The sequence below is a fragment of the Myotis nattereri genome, assembly GCF_964212035.1.
Source record: "Myotis nattereri genome assembly, chromosome: 5".
Lineage (NCBI taxonomy): Eukaryota > Metazoa > Chordata > Mammalia > Chiroptera > Vespertilionidae > Myotis > Myotis nattereri.
This window is the reverse complement of record NC_138080.1, coordinates 1259473-1275590: the sequence shown is the minus strand read 5'-3', so window position 1 is coordinate 1275590 and position 16118 is coordinate 1259473. Positions and strand designations below refer to the sequence as shown.

The 16118-nt window shown below is 62.6% G+C and overlaps 1 protein-coding gene across 5 annotated transcripts in view; it reads left to right on the top strand.

Annotated features, from left to right (window-relative positions):
- CAMK2D (calcium/calmodulin dependent protein kinase II delta) overlaps positions 1–16118 on the top strand; it is a 153290-nt gene that overhangs the window by 68979 nt on the left and 68193 nt on the right. For all 5 annotated transcript variants that reach the window (XM_081092198.1, XM_081092201.1, XM_081092200.1 and 2 more), the window contains exon 3: positions 2086–2145. In XM_081092198.1, coding sequence (XP_080948324.1) covers positions 2086–2145 — 60 coding nt within the window. The remainder of the gene's footprint in view (positions 1–2085; positions 2146–16118) is intronic.

Genomic DNA, 16118 nt, shown 5'->3' with positions numbered 1-16118 from the left:
CAATGGTTAAAAACGGGTGAAGTGTTAAGAGCTGCATCTGGATAAATTGCACACAGGTGGTTCTATACTATTATTCTCCAGATTTGTGATTTAATTATTTCCAAGTAAAAGTTTAAAGTTTAAATGCAGGCACTTATATTAATATGCCATGGGTCATTATTGTTTTTAAATGAATTAAATAGTATTTACAGTTTGCTCGGTTGTGTTGTAAGAGAGTGGATGTTAACAGATCTAAGCACCTAAAGGCCCTGCGGGTTCTAGGTGCTGAGGCCCCTGCCAGGCTCTCCGGGGTGTATGGTGCCCCACGTTCTCTAGGGCGGGTTATGCCATTAGCAGAGCTGCCTGGCGGGCGCCCCCTGCAGGTTCTGTGAGCCCGGGAGACAGCCTCTCTGTGCTGGGGGCACCTCATAAGCAAGGGGTGGGCACGGTCTGTCTGGGCCGCGAGGGGCATCAGGTGCCCACATCTGTAAAGCTCGCGTGCTGGCCTCTGCGGACGCTGTGGCGCGTGGGTGTCCGCTGTGCTCCTGCTTCTCTCTGCCGTTGGCTTTGAGTTTTGGCTGGTGATTTTGTTATAATTACGTGCACATGAACCGCGGCAGAGACACCAAACACGGGCGTCAGGTGGTTTGTCAAGCGCAGGTTTGCAGTGTCCCTGCCCCTTCACAGAAGGGCTGGGTCAGGGAAGCGCGAAGAGCAGGCAGCGGGGGCTGGGGGAGAGCCCGGCCCCGGGAGGCGGGGAGGACAGCTGTGTGCAGAGATGGGGCACCGCGGGCAGCGGGGGCTGGGGGAGAGCCCGGCCCCGGGAGGCGGGGAGGACAGCTGTGTGCAGAGATGGGGCACCGCGGGCAGCGGGGGCTGGGGGAGAGCCCGGCCCCGGGAGGCAGGGAGGACAGCTGTGTGCAGAGGCGGGCACCGCGGGCAGCAGGGGCTGGGGGAGAGCCCGGCCCCGGGAGGCAGGGAGGACAGCTGTGTGCAGAGGCGGGCACCGCGGGCAGCAGGGGCTGGGGGAGAGCCCGGCCCCGGGAGGCGGGGAGGACAGCTGTGTGCAGAGATGGGGCACCGCGGGCAGCGGGGGCTGGGGGAGAGCCCGGCCCCGGGAGGCAGGGAGGACAGCTGTGTGCAGAGGCGGGCACCGCGGGCAGCAGGGGCTGGGGGAGAGCCCGGCCCCGGGAGGCAGGGAGGACAGCTGTGTGCAGAGATGGGCACTGCGGGCAGCGGGGGCTGGGGGAGAGCCCGGCCCCGGGAAGCGGGGAGGACAGCTGTGTGCAGAGATGGGGCACCGCGGGCAGCGGGGGCTGGGGGAGAGCCCGGCCCCGGGAGGCGGGGAGGACAGCTGTGTGCAGAGGCGGGCACCGCGGGCAGCGGGGGCTGAGGGAGAGCCCGGCCCCGGGAGGCGGGGAGGACAGCTGTGTGCAGAGGCGGGCACCGCGGGCAGCGGGGGCTGAGGGAGAGCCCGGCCCCGGGAGGCGGGGAGGACAGCTGTGTGCAGAGACGGGCACTGCGACGGGACGGGTGGCAGGGGCCCTCCCCACCCGCTCCGGGCATCTGGGTTCCAGATGTGCCCTCGGCTCCGGGGTGCTGCTGCTGATTTAAGTTGTTGCAGCAGCACACACTTAGAGAGGAGGGCACCGCTGACTGCCATCCCCTGTTGCCCAGCTTGCAGCCAGTGGGAAGGGAAAGCAGTCAGACTGTTAAAAACCGCGTGTCACGCAGCTCCACATCCAAGTGATCAGTTTTTAAAAAAAATATTTCTTTTTATTGATTTTAGAGAGAGAGAGGGAGGGAGAGGGATAGAGCTAGAAACATCAATGAGAGAGAATGAATCATTGATGGGCTGCCTCCTGCACACCCCCTACTAGGGATCAAGCCCACAACCCAGGCATGTGCCCTGACCGGGAATCGAACCCTGACCTCCTGGTTCTTAGGCGGATGCTCAACCACTGAGCCACACTGGCCAGGCCAAATGATCTGTGTTTTAAAAGACATCAAAGGATAAGTAAATGTGCAGGCTTTCTGTTGTTTGGGCACACTGTCCTTTAATCTTTTTTGCTAAAGTTGTGATTTACTTTTGTGGTTTTCTTACAGATCATCAGAAACTGGAAAGGGAAGCCAGAATCTGCCGTCTCCTCAAGCACCCCAACATCGGTAAGGAATGAGCTCAGTGCCTTTAAGTTCTGGTTTAAAGTGTTATGGTGGGGATGCTTACCACAATAAAGTGGTTTTTTTTAATAATCTAGTATTTGCAACTATTTCAAATAGGCTCCTAACTTTTAGTCTTGGTTACATTTGATTCTTTAAAGCTTTTTAAGTTTTTCCAGAAAAAGCAGTTCTGTATATGTTAACATTTAAAAACTAACGTAAGGTATTAGTTGAAAAGGCCTTTGTGTGTCTCCACGGGCTCTGCGCGGCAGCGGGTGCAGGCGGAGGCGGTTTGCGCCGGGCGCTCAGCACCTCCTTGCCCCCCCAGCCCTGTGGGAAGTCTTACCGTCCCTGACCCTGTTCCAGAGACGAGTGAAACAATGTAGAGTAGCCCCTCTCCTGAGTCTGACAACAGCTCAGTGACGTTCAGAATAAAACACGGTGAACATAAGGAACAGGAAGAAAAGGACGAACAGCTCCGCTGCCAGCCTCTGCGGCGTGGGGTCTCCTCGGGGAAGGTTCCGGCCCAGCTCTGCAGGGTCACTGTCCGCAGAGCCTTCTGCCGTGGCAGCCAGGGGCTGGGCAGCCGGACTCGCCGTCACCACGGAGGGGCCTGGAGTTCCTCCCCTGTGACGGAGAGGCCCTCGCGGTGTCTGTTCTGCCGGGAGGTTCATGACCCCACTTCGTGGGTGTTTCTTAGGTTCTGACGCGAACGAGCAGGCTCTGCGAGGTCACCCTGAAGCATCGACAGCGAGCGGGGCCCTGGCTGGGCCCATGTGCAGGTGCTGCGCCCCTGAGAGTCACACAGGGAACAGCCTGGCTCTTCTCCCTGGAACAGACGATGCGATGGCCAAGAGGCAGGGGCCTCTGGCCCCCATCTTCCCCTTCCTCGCCTTCCTCCACTATATCACGTGCTCAGCTTTCTGCCAGGCTTTAGCATGTCCGGGGAGGTGATGCTGCCTGGACAGTGTTTCCCCTGGGAACTTGGTACATTTTATTTTTGTGTGCCTTTCTCTTGGCACGGGGTCCATAATCTAGAACCTGCGGCCAGGAGACAGTTTCTCCCAGAGAAACACATTTAAAGGGGGGCTGGCGGGGAGGGGGGGCGTCGCTGAGCACTGTCTCACCAGGGCTGCGTTGATGTTTGTCTGATGTTCACAATAATGTACACACTTAGTGGCAAGTACGGAAGCCATCATGCATGAAGAAACCAGAGGGAACAACCTTAATACTCGTATTCATTTCTGCCTTTGTAGCGCATCTGACGTCTCTGTTAGCCTCCAGATCTCTTGTGAGCATTTTCATAGCCCTTTAGTGAACCAGGGAAATGTAATTTTTGTCTCGAACTCAACAAAATGAACGTGTCACTGTGGTGATGAAGCAGCTGTCAAGGGAGACAGCGTCCCTGCTTTCCCACCCCTCCCCCCGCCCGCGCCATGGCAGGGATCGCTCCGTGAGGACCAGGTGGGCAGTTTGGTGCCAGGACAGTGTGGCTGCTGTCAGAGAGGCAGTCCTGCCTGAGCTGAAGCCGAGGTGTCATTCAGTGTCCTGGGCGCAGGGGGCGCGGGGGAGCTAGCTCAGGCTCAGTGCAGCAGAGCCCCCAGGGCTGGCAGCCCCTGGGACTGGGAACCCCCCTGGGACTGGGAACGTCCTTGGGACATGGCCCCTCCTAGAACTGAGAGCCCCCTAGAACGGGGAGCCCTGGGGACTGGGGGCCCCGGGGACCGGGAGCAGGGAGCAGCATGGTGTGAGTGGTGGAATGACCACGGGGATATATGGGGTGGGGGTGGGTCTGACTAAACGGGCAGAACGATTTTGTTAGAGGCAGGCCGAGGACTGAGACCCCACGGGTGGGTGAGGTCACAGGTCTGAGAGGGCACGACCCAGCAGGATTCTTCGCTCGGACTTCTTGAGGATGGGGACAGGGCCCCGGACACAGCCCGGGGAAGGGCTCGGGTAGCCTGCGTGCAGGGCAGAGGGATGTGTCTGAGGAGTCACGTCTCCGTGACCTCCAGGTGACAGGAGGGTCAGTCAGGAGGAAGCCAGGAGAGGTTACAGCCCAGGGCTGGGCTTCCCTCCTTCAGGGAGCAAGTGGCCGCGCGACCTTCCCTGGGGAAGGGGGGCTGGGAGGCTGGGTGGGGGCTGTGGAACCAGCTCCTGCTCAGCGGTGGGAAGCCAGGGCAGGTCTTAGCTCAGCGAGCGGGTGCACCCGTCTGACGCTGCCCATGGAAGAGCTGTGTCCTCGCGACCCAGCGTGCGCACCCCAGGCCCCCCTCTGCTCGGGAGATGTCAGCGCTTTGGCCGGCGGGCTCTCCGTGGTCCTCCCACAGGGAAGGGCGCCGGCTCCCTGAGGCCCCGCACATGGGAGTGGGCGGCAGCCCCTCACCGTCGGGCTGCAGCGAGCAGGGCCTGCGTCCCGCTGGGGAGCTGAGGGTGGCTCAGCCTCACCACAAAGGGGCCGACAGTTGGAGGGAACTGGACCTCACGCCTGCTCCTCTGGTTCGCTGCCCTTTTATCATTATGCACCTTCTATTTTCACAAAATAACTGGTTTTCTCTTAATATTTGTTAAACCAAATTGAGCTACGTCAGCTTACGCCTGACCTGGGGAAAGTACCTTGAAGGTGATGGTGACGTGTTTGAGGCAGTAGCCACATTGTTTTCACTCGCGTTTCCATTGATTTTGTGCTTGATCTTTGGAAGCATCACTGTTGGGAAATGTATTGAAACCTGTGGTGAAGCCAAATAGCCCAGACGTTGGAGAAGCCAGGAAGGCAGGCAGAACGGCCGTCTCCCCGCCTGGCGTGAAGGCGTGGGCCCAGGAGGAAGGGGGGACCAGCAGGTCCTGTGCAGAGCGGACACGCGGGCCTGACGTGCGAGGACGGATGCAGGCGACCGTGCGGCTGGAGGAAGGAAGGGTTTGCTGCGGGCTGTCTGTTCTCTAGAGGCCTTGATTGACACTGTAGACCAGGGGTCCTCAAACTACAGCCTGCAGGCCACATGCAAATACAAATATTGTATTTGTTCCCGTTTTGTTCTTTTACTTTAAAGTAAGATATGTGCAGTGTGCATAGGAATTTGTTCATAGTTTTTTTTTAAACTATAGTCTGGCCCTCCAACGGTCTGAGGGACAGTGAACTGGCCCCCTGTTTAAACAGTTTGAGGACCCCTGCTGTAGACTTTAGAAAGGCAACACCTCGTCTCGAAAGGTTGAAGAAGCATTTACATCTCAGCGTCCACCCCAGCCCTGGACCACAGCCCACTGTTAGGCCTGAGGCCCTTTTCACCCTGTCTGGTCAGTGCATGCAGTGCGGTGACCTATGGGCCACATTGTCACGCCTGACAATCTCCTTCCTTCCAGCTGGCCCCCCACTACCGCAGACAGGCATGCGCCCGTGCGCCTCTTTGGGTGGATGGAAATGAAGGGAAAGGAGCGCCTGTCTCAGTGGACCACGCTCCCCGCTCCCCGCGCTCCCCTCCGACCGCGCTCCCCTCCGACCGCGCTCCCCTCCGACCGCGCTCCCCTCCGACCGACCGCGCTCCCCTCCGACCGACCGCGCTCCCCTCTGACCGACCACGCTCCCCGCTGACCGCGCTCCCCTCCGACCGCGCTCCCCTCCGACCGCGCTCCCCGCTCACCGTGCTCCCCGCTCCCCGCACTCCCCTCTGACCGACCGCACTCCCCTCTGACCGACCGCGCTCCCCTCTGACCGCGCTCCCCTCCGACCGCGCTCCCCGCTCACCGTGCTCCCCGTTCCCCGCGCTCCCCGCTGACTGCGCTCCCCTCTGACTGACCGCACTCCCCTCTGACTGACCGCGCTCCCCGCTGACCGCGCTCCCCTCTGACTGACCGCGCTCCCCTCCGACCGCGCTCCCCGCTCACCGTGCTCCCCGCTGACCGCGCTCCCCTCTGACCGCGCTCCCCTCTGACTGACCGCGCTCCCCTCTGACCGCGCTCCCCTCTGACTGACCGCGCTCCCCTCTGACTGACCGCGCTCCCCTCTGACCGCGCTCCCCTCTGACTGACCGCGCTCCCCTCTGACCGCGCTCCCCTCTGACTGACCGCGCTCCCCTCTGACCGCGCTCCCCGCTCACCGCGCTCCCCTCTGACCGCGCTCCCCGCTCACCGCGCTCCCCTCTGACCGCGCTCCCCTTTGACCGCGCTCCCCTCTGACTGACCGCGCTCCCCGCTGACCGCGCTCCCCTCTGACTGACCGCGCTCCCCTCCGACCGCGCTCCCCGCTCACCGTGCTCCCCGCTGACCGCGCTCCCCTCTGACCGCGCTCCCCTCTGACTGACCGCGCTCCCCTCTGACCGCGCTCCCCTCTGACTGACCGCGCTCCCCTCTGACCGCGCTCCCCTCTGACCGACCGCGCTCCCCTCTGACCGCGCTCCCCTCTGACTGACCGTGCTCCCCTCTGACTGACCGTGCTCCCCTCTGACCGCGCTCCCCGCTCACCGCGCTCCCCTCTGACCGACCGCGCTCCCCTCTGACCGTGCTCCCCTCTGACCGCGCTTCCCTCTGACCGCGCTCCCCGCTGACCGCACTCCCCGCTGACCCTGCTGTCTGAGCTCGAGGCCTCCCACCTGCCCAGGAGCTCCTACTTGCACTCTTTTCCGCAGACACACATTTACCATTACTCAGAGGATTACCCGGGGATTAGCTCACTCTCCGGGAAGACGTGTGGTGTCAACAGACTGCTGGGGTGAGTCAGTCAGAGCTTCGTGGTTCTGAGGACAGATGCCACGCGGGAAGCCTATGGCAGGAGCTCTCTGTACCACACGTGCTGCCTGTGACGTCATGTGTGTGGTACATAATATGTAAATATGAGGAATAGTACAGTAACAGGTCCCGGAGGTCATCTATGCAAACTTATTTAATTTTTTTTGCTTTAATAATTGAGGAAACTAAGATTTTTGAATCCATATGACTTCTCCACAGTCACCATTGGTTGTAACGCGCCTGCCTGGGCCGGGAGACCCTCTAGTGTGCAGGGGGCCAGGGCGCCTGCATGGCAGCAGCGAGGTGCAGGCCTGGCTGTTCCGCTCCCATCCCAGGAGACCTTGGAGTCTCCCCTCCTCGGGATAGACATCAAGTTAAAGACTTCCAGTTCTAACACAAAACCCAAGACTTAGTTCTGGAGAGAGCATCAGAGGTGCCGCGGCCTCGTCCGCCCCCCAGGAGTGCGTGCCGCAGAAGGTGCCCTGCAGATGCCCCTGGTCGGATAGTGGAGGGACGAGGCTGCGGGCTCTGCCGGCTGGGCTGGAGCCAGAGCCCCGCTCTCTGCACTCGGTCTGTGCCTGTGAGTGACAGCTCGCGCCATCTGCGGTTTATGTAACTTTCATTTCCTAAAATGTCAACCTGAGGAGCCGTGGGAATGACCTGGCACAGTACTTCCCTGTGAGTGGCGGTTGTGAGAAGCCCAGCAGCGTCCCCGGAGCGGGTGTCCTCTGTGCCCTCCTGCCGCGGTCATGTGACGCTCACAGTCACCTCCTTCCCCTCCTTCTCGCGCCTGCTGCTGGGAAGGCCGGTGCTCAGAACACCCTCGTGCTGCGCAGCTGGTTGTGCTCTTGCAGCAGATCTGGAATCAGCAGGGTTTTCCCAGCAAATACCTGTTTTCAAGAATTCTCACGGTCTGCTCTAGCTTTCTCTTCTTTTCTTCTTTAATACTAGAGGCTCGGTTCACGAGATTCGTGCACTGGAGTAGGGTGTCCCTCAGCCGGCCTGCACCCTCTCACAGTCCAGGACCCCTCGCTCCTTACTGCCTGCCTGCAGCAGAGGCAGGAGAGGCTCCCGCCCCTTCACTTGCCAGCCATGAGCCTGGCTTGTGGCTGAGCGGCACTCCCCCTGTGGGAGCGCACTGACCACCAGGGGGCAGCTCCTGCGCTGAGCATCTGCCCCCTGGTGGTCAGTGTGCGTCATAGCAACCGGTTATTCCGCTGTTCAATTTACATATTACACTTTTATTATATAGGAGTGTATAGGATAGTGCCAGTGATGTAGTCTTTATAATTTTTGTTTAAAAGTTAAATTCACCCAGCCGGTGTGACTCCATGGTTGAGCATTGACCTAGGAACCAGGAGGTCATGGTTCGATTCCTGGTTGGGGCGCATGCCCAGATTGTGGACTCAATCCCAAGTATGGGGTGTGCAGGAGGCAGCCAATCCATGGTTCTCTCTCATCACTGATGTTTCTCTCTCTCTCCCTCTCCCTTTCTCTCTAAAATTAATGTACATACTTGCTGCTCTAAAATAATCCAACCCCTGGCTATGCCTCACTTCCAAACTGCTGGGCCAGCATGTGCTGTGCTCTGAGTCGGGGGCCTGCAGCTGTGGTCTCTTTTGCATGTTCTGCTATGTGGGGCCTATTTCCCAAGCCTCATCTTTGCCCATCCTCCCCAAACACCTGAGACCAGGTCTGTGGGCTCAGGAAGCTGAAGGAGCGTGGCCTCGGGTGAGAGCTGTCTGACCGTGAGGGGCGGCGAGGCCGGTGAATGTAGGTGTCTAGTCCCTCCCGAGGAAACATCCTCCCGAATGTTGGCCCCTGTCGGCCCCTGGTCCTGACCCTGCTCAGCCCTGACCCTGCCCAGTCCTGAGCCCTGTGGGTCCTGACCTGCCCAGTCCTGAGCCCTGTGGGCCCTGCCCCTGCCCAGTCCTGAGCCCTGTGGGTCCTGCCCCTGCCCAGTCCTGAGCTCTGTGGGTCCTGCCCCTGCCCAGTCCTGAGCTCTGTGGGTCCTGACCTGCCCAGTCCTGAGCTCTGTGGGTCCTGCCCCTGCCCCTGCCCAGTCCTGAGCCCTGTGGGTCCTGACCTGCCCCGTCCTGAGCCCTGTGGGCCCTGCCCCTGCCCAGTCCTGAGCCCTGTGGGTCCTGACCTGCCCAGTCCTAAGCTCTGTGGGTCCTGACCTGCCCAGTCCTGAGCCCTGTGGGTCCTGACCTGCCCAGTCCTGAGCTCTGTGGGCCCTGCCCCTGCCCAGTCCTGAGCCCTGTGGGTCCTGACCTGCCCAGTCCTGATCCCTGTGGGTCCTGACCTGCCCAGTCCTGAGCCCTGTGGGTCCTGACCTGCCCAGTCCTGAGCTCTGTGGGCGAGCCCCTGAGGGTCCACAGCCTCTGCTCACAGCCCTGCAGGTACCAGAGGAATGTCCCTGGGGAGGCAGGGCCAGCGGGCGGGCATGAGGGGCAGGCTGGTTCGCCCGGAGCTGCAGCCGCGCTGAGTGTCACTCCCACGGCCGTCAGGGGCCCTGGGGAGGTACAGCGCCAACCCCGACCTGCCTCCCTGCGCCCGGCCCTGCCCCACGCCCCGACCCTGCTGCCCGGGGTTGTGCAGGGCTCCTGTTTCCTGCTCTTCCTGGGCCCACCGTGTTCTGCCAGAGTCTGCTCCTGAGCCAGGCGGCTCTGTGACCTGGCCCCTGCCCCAGGCCTGCAGGCCTCGGAGGGCCAGACGCCAGCTGTGTCGCAGACGCAGACGCACTGCTCTTTGAGGAAGGTGCCCCTCAGCCTCGTGACTCACTGTTGGACTTGGCTGTTCCTTTCTAACCCTGAGTTCTGTGGCGCGGGTAACTCGGCGTGTGAAGTTAGAGAACGCGGTGCAGACCTGTGCGTGCCTGACTCGCTGCTGCTGCTGCTGCTGCTGCTCAGGGCCCCCTTCTCTGGGACTGTCCTGCAGCCCCGGCCTCGGGTGCACGTCAGCCCTGCGTGCAGGACTCCTGACCTGGCAGGTGCGCCCTGGCCCCACGCAGCTGTCACGGCTATACATTGCCCAGCGCAGGTTCACCGTCCATTGTCTTTCTGCCCATGTTAGAGGCTCCTGACAATGTCTTAATCTTAAAAAGAGCATTCTTTCTACAAAGCACGTGAGAAGGTGTGGAAATAGTTCACACCGTGTGTGAGGCACACGATACTCAGACGGCTATTCCTGAGCCACATGGTCCCCTCTCAACTGAAGGCCTTCGTAGCCTCTGAATGAGGAACTGAAGAAACAGGCAACGGAAAATATCGGTTCCAATACGTAATATTTTATTAAACTCATCTTCCAGCCCATGTCAGCCACCAGTCCTCCTGCTGCCCCGGTGTAGCTGCTCCAAGTGCGGGGGCCCGCCGGCTCTGTGGGCCGTGCTCACGGGCTCAGGGGGCAGCTGTGTGGGCCGTGCTCACGGGCTCAGGAGGTAGCTGTGTGGGCCGTGCTCACGGGCTCAGGGGGCAGCTGTGTGGGCCGTGCTCACGGGCTCAGGAGGTAGCTGTGTGGGCCGTGCTCACGGGCCCAGGGGGCAGCTGTGTGGGCCGTGCTCACGGGCTCAGGAGGTAGCTGTGTGGGCCGTGCTCACGGGCCCAGGAGGTAGCTGTGTGGGCCGTGCTCACGGGCTCAGGAGGTAGCTGTGTGGGCCGTGCTCACGGGCTCAGGAGGTAGCTGTGTGGGCCGTGCTCACGGGCCCAGGAGGTAGCTGTGTGGGCCGTGCTCACGGGCTCAGGAGGTAGCTGTGTGGGCCGTGCTCACGGGCCCAGGAGGTAGCTGTGTGGGCCGTGCTCACGGGCTCAGGAGGTAGCTGTGTGGGCCGTGCTCACGGGCTCAGGGGGCAGCTGTGTGGGCCGTGTTCACGGGCTCAGGGGGCAGCTGTGTGGGCCGTGCTCACGGGCTCAGGGGGCAGCTGTGTGGGCCGTGCTCACGGGCTCAGGGGGCAGCTGTGTGGGCCGTGCTCACTGGCTCAGGGGGCAGCTGTGTGGGCCGTGTTCACGGGCTCGGGGCAGCTGTGTGGGCCGTGCTCACGGGCTCAGGGGGCAGCTGTGTGGGCCGTGCTCACGGGCTCAGGAGGGCGGCCGTGTGGGGCCTGTGCAGGAGGAGGGGACAGCCTCTGGTGCTCGCAGCGGCGTGGCCTTGAGGCGGACTGGTGAGCGTGCACAGATGAGGGACACCTGACCTGGGCGTCCTCGCAGCCCCTTGCGTGGACACCGGTGTCAGCCTGGCTGTCCCGCTGTCCCCTCCTGGTGGCATTTGCAGGCGGGAAGAATGTGGGAGTTGGGGAGTGGCCACACGCCTTGAGGTTCCTGTTGTTCTGGCATCTCCCACCATCCCTCCCCTTCCAGAGCCAGGGTGGTGCCGCCTGGTGGCCGCGGCGAGCCAGGGCTCCAGGGGCTTGTCCCGTGGGGGTCCTGGAGCCCGGGCGGCGACATACTCGTGTGCGCGTTCGTTCCCTGACCCCGTGCACAGCCCACGCACCGCCACCGCTTGTTGGTTTTCTTGCTTTGACGTTTACTAATTTATTAAGTCACACACCCCTGGCGATTCTGATAAGGTTTCCAAGGACGCGGGCACAGAGGCCTTGTGCTCGGGGTGCTGTCACCAAGCTGGGCGAAGCCTTCTGTTCCGCTCGGCCATCACCTGCCTCCTGTCCCCTTCGTCCGGAGCAGGAACGCACCCAGGACAGGTGGAGCCTGAGGCGTGATAACCCGCTGGCCGGGCGTCCACACCCTGCCTGGTATCTGCTCTCCTTCCCAGGAACTCTGGGCACCAACCTCCTGTTTCGGAGTCCGCGTGATAAGCCCTGAGCCGCCCTGTGCCACCCTGTGCCCTGCAGGCAGGAAGCAGCTCAGGCGGGGACAGTTTACCAAGGGTGGGGCTGGAGTCAGAGCCTTTGTTTGATTCCAAAGTCCAGGTCTGTCTGCAGGGCCCTGTCCCCACTTCCTGCTGGGAGCCGGCTGGCGGGCAGCTGCCCCCGGGGCGGGGGAGCCCCTGTCCTGCCAGGGCCATGGGTGTTTATTGCTCAGTAGAACTCACTGTGTCGCAGGAAAGAAGCGCCCGGATGTGGATGTCAGTCCCACTGCGGTGGCCTTGGCAGGGCCAGACCACAGGATCCCAGCCCTAGCGCCCCCGCCCACTCATGCGTCTGTGAGGACGTCCGCTCTGAGCCAGCACCCAGCCGCACCGCGGAGCGGGTCAGAGAGAGGCTCGTGCCGCCTGCGGGTGCTCTGCAGATACGGGGCAGAGCCGCCTGTCTCAGGGACCACGTCTGGGGGGACAGTGTTGCCCCCAAATCATGGAACAAGTCGGTTCAGCACAGTGGACGGTCCTCTCCACATTGTCAGGGCCGTGAGCCTTTTAGGTGAGCCCGCCAGCAGGGCACGGAGCTCCAAGAAGGGGCAGGGTTCCCAGTCCCCGCTCCGCCCTCGGGCTCCCAGTGGCACTGGCCGGTCCAGGACCCGTCCCTCCTGCTGACTCGTCCCGGCAACCTCCACTCGGCCTCGCCCGACTCTGCAGTGAGAGTGTGAGTCACCTGCCGGCGACGCTGTGACTGGCACCTGGGTTCCTCCTTTATCAGAGATGCCCTCCCGGGCCCTGCCCTCTAATCTGCCGGCATCGCGGGGAAGCACATCCCCACCTGTTGCTCTGCACGCACCTTCCCTGCATTCACCACATTTGCTGGGGCAGCCGCTGTGCGCCGCAGTGACGCTCTGATAAGGGGACCTGGCTCTCACCCGGTTCCACCAGCCCCACCCCAACCTGCCCCTCTGCTGGGCTCCCGCCTCGCCTCGCAGCCGGCTGAGCCAGGACCTGGTGTCCCCTGTCCTCAGTTCCCGACACCTTAGTCACCAGCAGTTGCCCCTTCAGTGGCCCGAATGGATTTTAAGTCCCCTGCTCTGCCCTGGCATCAAGCCAGGCTCCCTCGCCTCCCTTCCCTCGCTTCCCGCTCTGCTTCTGAGATGCAGCCTTTAGAGTCGCCGTGGGGCTGTCAGCCTCTGCAGCCCTGCCTGGCGAGCTGCAGGCTGAATTCTGTGTCCTGACGCGCAGCCCCCTCTCCCTGCGGATGGTGCTCTGCTCCCTGCCACACCCACCCTTCCTCCCAGTGTCCTGTCCCGGCTTCTGTCCGTGCCTGCTGCCTTCCCTTACACTCCTGGTGGGGAGTGGTCCTTCTCTCACCCTCCCTGACGACAGCCTCGCCTTCCGTGGCACCTGGGTGTGCTCTGGGGTCCGCATGCGGGGCACGGGGCTTGCTGTGGGGCTGTTGCTCACTCTGCACAGGGTGCCACGTGACCCATTTATGTCCCAGACTCCCCTACGCCGAGCTCCTCGGCCCTGGGGACGGCCCTCGCAGTTTATCTTCAAGACCAGCGCCAGTGGTCATGGCGTGGAGCGCAGGAGGTGGCATGGCAGTCACGCCTGCTCACGCACTGGGCCACGGCCTCCACGGTCCCGGGTGACAGGCGCCCTGCCTGGCCCATCTCCCTGGCGGGCACTCTGTCCCTGAGCCTCCGGAGGCTTCCTGTGGCACCCAGACCAAAACAAAAGACGCACTGAGCTCCCGGGAGGTTCTGAAACCAAACCCTAGCGAAACCGGGAGGAAGATAAGGGCGCGGGGTGATGACTGGCCCGCGACTCTAAATGCCTCCCTTTTACAGCTCACTCTCGCTCGGCTGCTTTCCCTGGACGGGTCTTGTTATGTTATTTTGAGAAACAAGGCACAATACTGAGGATCTGCTCCAGTTTGGATATAGGACTGTTTCAAGGTCGCAGGGAACTCATGGCCGAGCTGCACTTCCCGCGGCCTCTGCTGCAGCACACTCATTCCTTCCTGTTAGCAAAGGCTTGTGAGGCCCTGCCAGGCCGGGCCCTCCAGACACAGCAGCGAACGCCCTCCCCTGGCCTCGTCCTGCCTGCACTCCGGGGTCCCACGTGGGAGGGCGCCGCGCCCGCAGGGAGTGAGGGCACAGGCCGAGGGGTGGCGGTGTGCCCTGCAGGCCTGGAGCTGTGGGTGAGGCCCCAGGGGGTGGGGCTGATGGTGGGAGGGCCTTGCTTCCCGCCTGGGGAGCTGGTGCTGCGTTCACGCTGAAGCCCACTCCCGAGGGTGAGGCCCACGGGCGCCCTGAGCCCTCGTGCAAGGAGGAGGCCTGAGGCCTCTCTCTCCGAGGATGGGTGAGAGGGTGGCCATCTCGAGCCGGAGGAGAGCCCCCCCCAGAAGCGGCCCCCGACTGAGGGGCGCGGCTGTGTGAGCCCAAGTCCGTGGCATGAGGTTGTGGTGGCCGTGGACGGACAGGCGAGGGCTGCGGGCCGTCTGGGGGGGCCCAGGGGCCCTGTGCTTTGAGAGGGTCCCTCTGGCCGCTGTGTCGGAGGCCTGCTGGGCGGCCGTGGTCTGGTTGGGTGTTTGCAGGCGGAGCCAGTGTATGGTCCTGCTGTCACGGGCCAGGAGGAGTCCAAGGAGCCGCGAGATGGAGCTGGTGGGAGGCAGGCGTGGGGGCTGGTGTCGTGACGCAAGGCGAGGGTTCCCCCTGAGCACATGGATTGCAGAATGCCAGTCAGACTTCCACGTGGAGAGGTCAGGACGGCAGTCGGACGACGTCTGACGTTCGGTGGCTGTCAGGGCGAGGCCATGGGAGCTGCCAGCTGCAGCCGGGAGAGGCTCCGCATCTTGAGCAGCCTGTGGGCCGGGCCAGTGGTCAGGACGGAGGGGCGGAGCCCTGTCCCCCTGGGTCCCCGCTGCAGGCACCCCTCCACCGTGGGGTTCTCACTCTCGCACTCAGATCTCACACTCAGACCGACGTGAGGGCAGGAAGGAGAAGGCAGAGCAGGGAGCGTCGCTTTCTGTCCTTGCGCCTGAGCCAGGGGCTCAGCACACGCTCTGAAGAGCACCGCCTGCCTCAGAGCCCAGCCCGGCCACAGCCCACCCGCCTCGGCCACAGCCCACCCCCCTTTGCAGAATAAGTTCCGTTTCCTTTAGAAAGATGTTTCTTAATCCTCACCAATGATACGTTTTTTTTTTATTGGTTTTAGAAGAGAGAGGAAGGGAGAAAAAGAAAGAAACATCCATCAGTTGCCTCCGGTACACGCCCTGACCCAGGACCGAACCCACAACCTTTCAGTGTAGGGACAGCACCCCAACCGGCAGCCACCCGGCTTTTTGGGAACAAAGTCCGTAAAGCAAACACCAAGACCGCCTGACGGCTGGGGCTCGGGCTCTGTGTGGGGCCCGTCACAGCTGTGCGCCTCACGCCCCGTTTCTCGCGTGGGTGTTCTCGGAGCTTGAGGGACCTGCCTGCTCGCCTTCCCAGCAGTGCAGGGTCCAGGCGGCACCAGGACAGTCGTGCGCACACGTTGGGTTTGGGTCTGGGCTGCATTCCAGAGCGCGAGGCCAACGTGGCCGGGGAGATGTCGGGGGCCCTGGGCCGGACCCTCTTCCTCACCTCAGGCCTGGGGGACGCAGGTGGTGCCACCGTGGGGCTGGGCGCCCTCTGCCGAGGCGCCTGGGAGGAGGGGACCCCACTCCTGGCTCTGCGGCCCGGGGCCGTGCTGTGCACCCCGTGTGAGAGTGAAGGCAGGGCCCAGTGTGTGTCGGGAAGAGGACGGGCCCCACACCCCTGGCCTCAGCGCGTCTCTGCTGGGGGCACGGAGGGAGTCGGGGCAGGCTGTCGAGGAAGTGCGGGCACCCCTCGGTGCTCAGAGTGTGTGCAGAGAGTCTGTGGACACAGGCCATGTGGGCTCTTGAACGACAGGCCCCTGGGAGTCCCAGGGAAGCTGGGGCTCCTGGTGTCACCTCTGAGGGCAGCGTTGACCGGCAGACAAGTGGCAGGCCTGGGACGGGCACTGCTGGTGTTGGGCGGGTGTCCTCTCGTGGGTGGTGTGGCGTTTTTCCTCTCCTGTTGAAGTGACGCATTGACGCACCCTCTCGCCCACTCCTCGTCCACGTGGGTGCCCTTCCATCGCCTCCTGGAGGAGCCTCAGGTCCCTTCTCCAGCCTCCCAGACGCCTGGTGGCAGCCAGACGGGCAGTGAGCACAGCCCGGAGCCTACTGGACATGCCGAGGGTCAGAGCAGGGAGGGAAGACGGGCGGCTGGGATACCATGTCCGCTGCAGGGGGGCCGTGTCCTAGATGGGACACTGAGTCTGCAGGACTCCGCCCACATCGCTCTCTGCTTTCTGCTTGTGCCCTTTGTCCGTCTTTAAAAACAAAGACTTTCTCCGTGTGGGGAAGCGCGGGGCTTGGTGGGAGAGTCTGT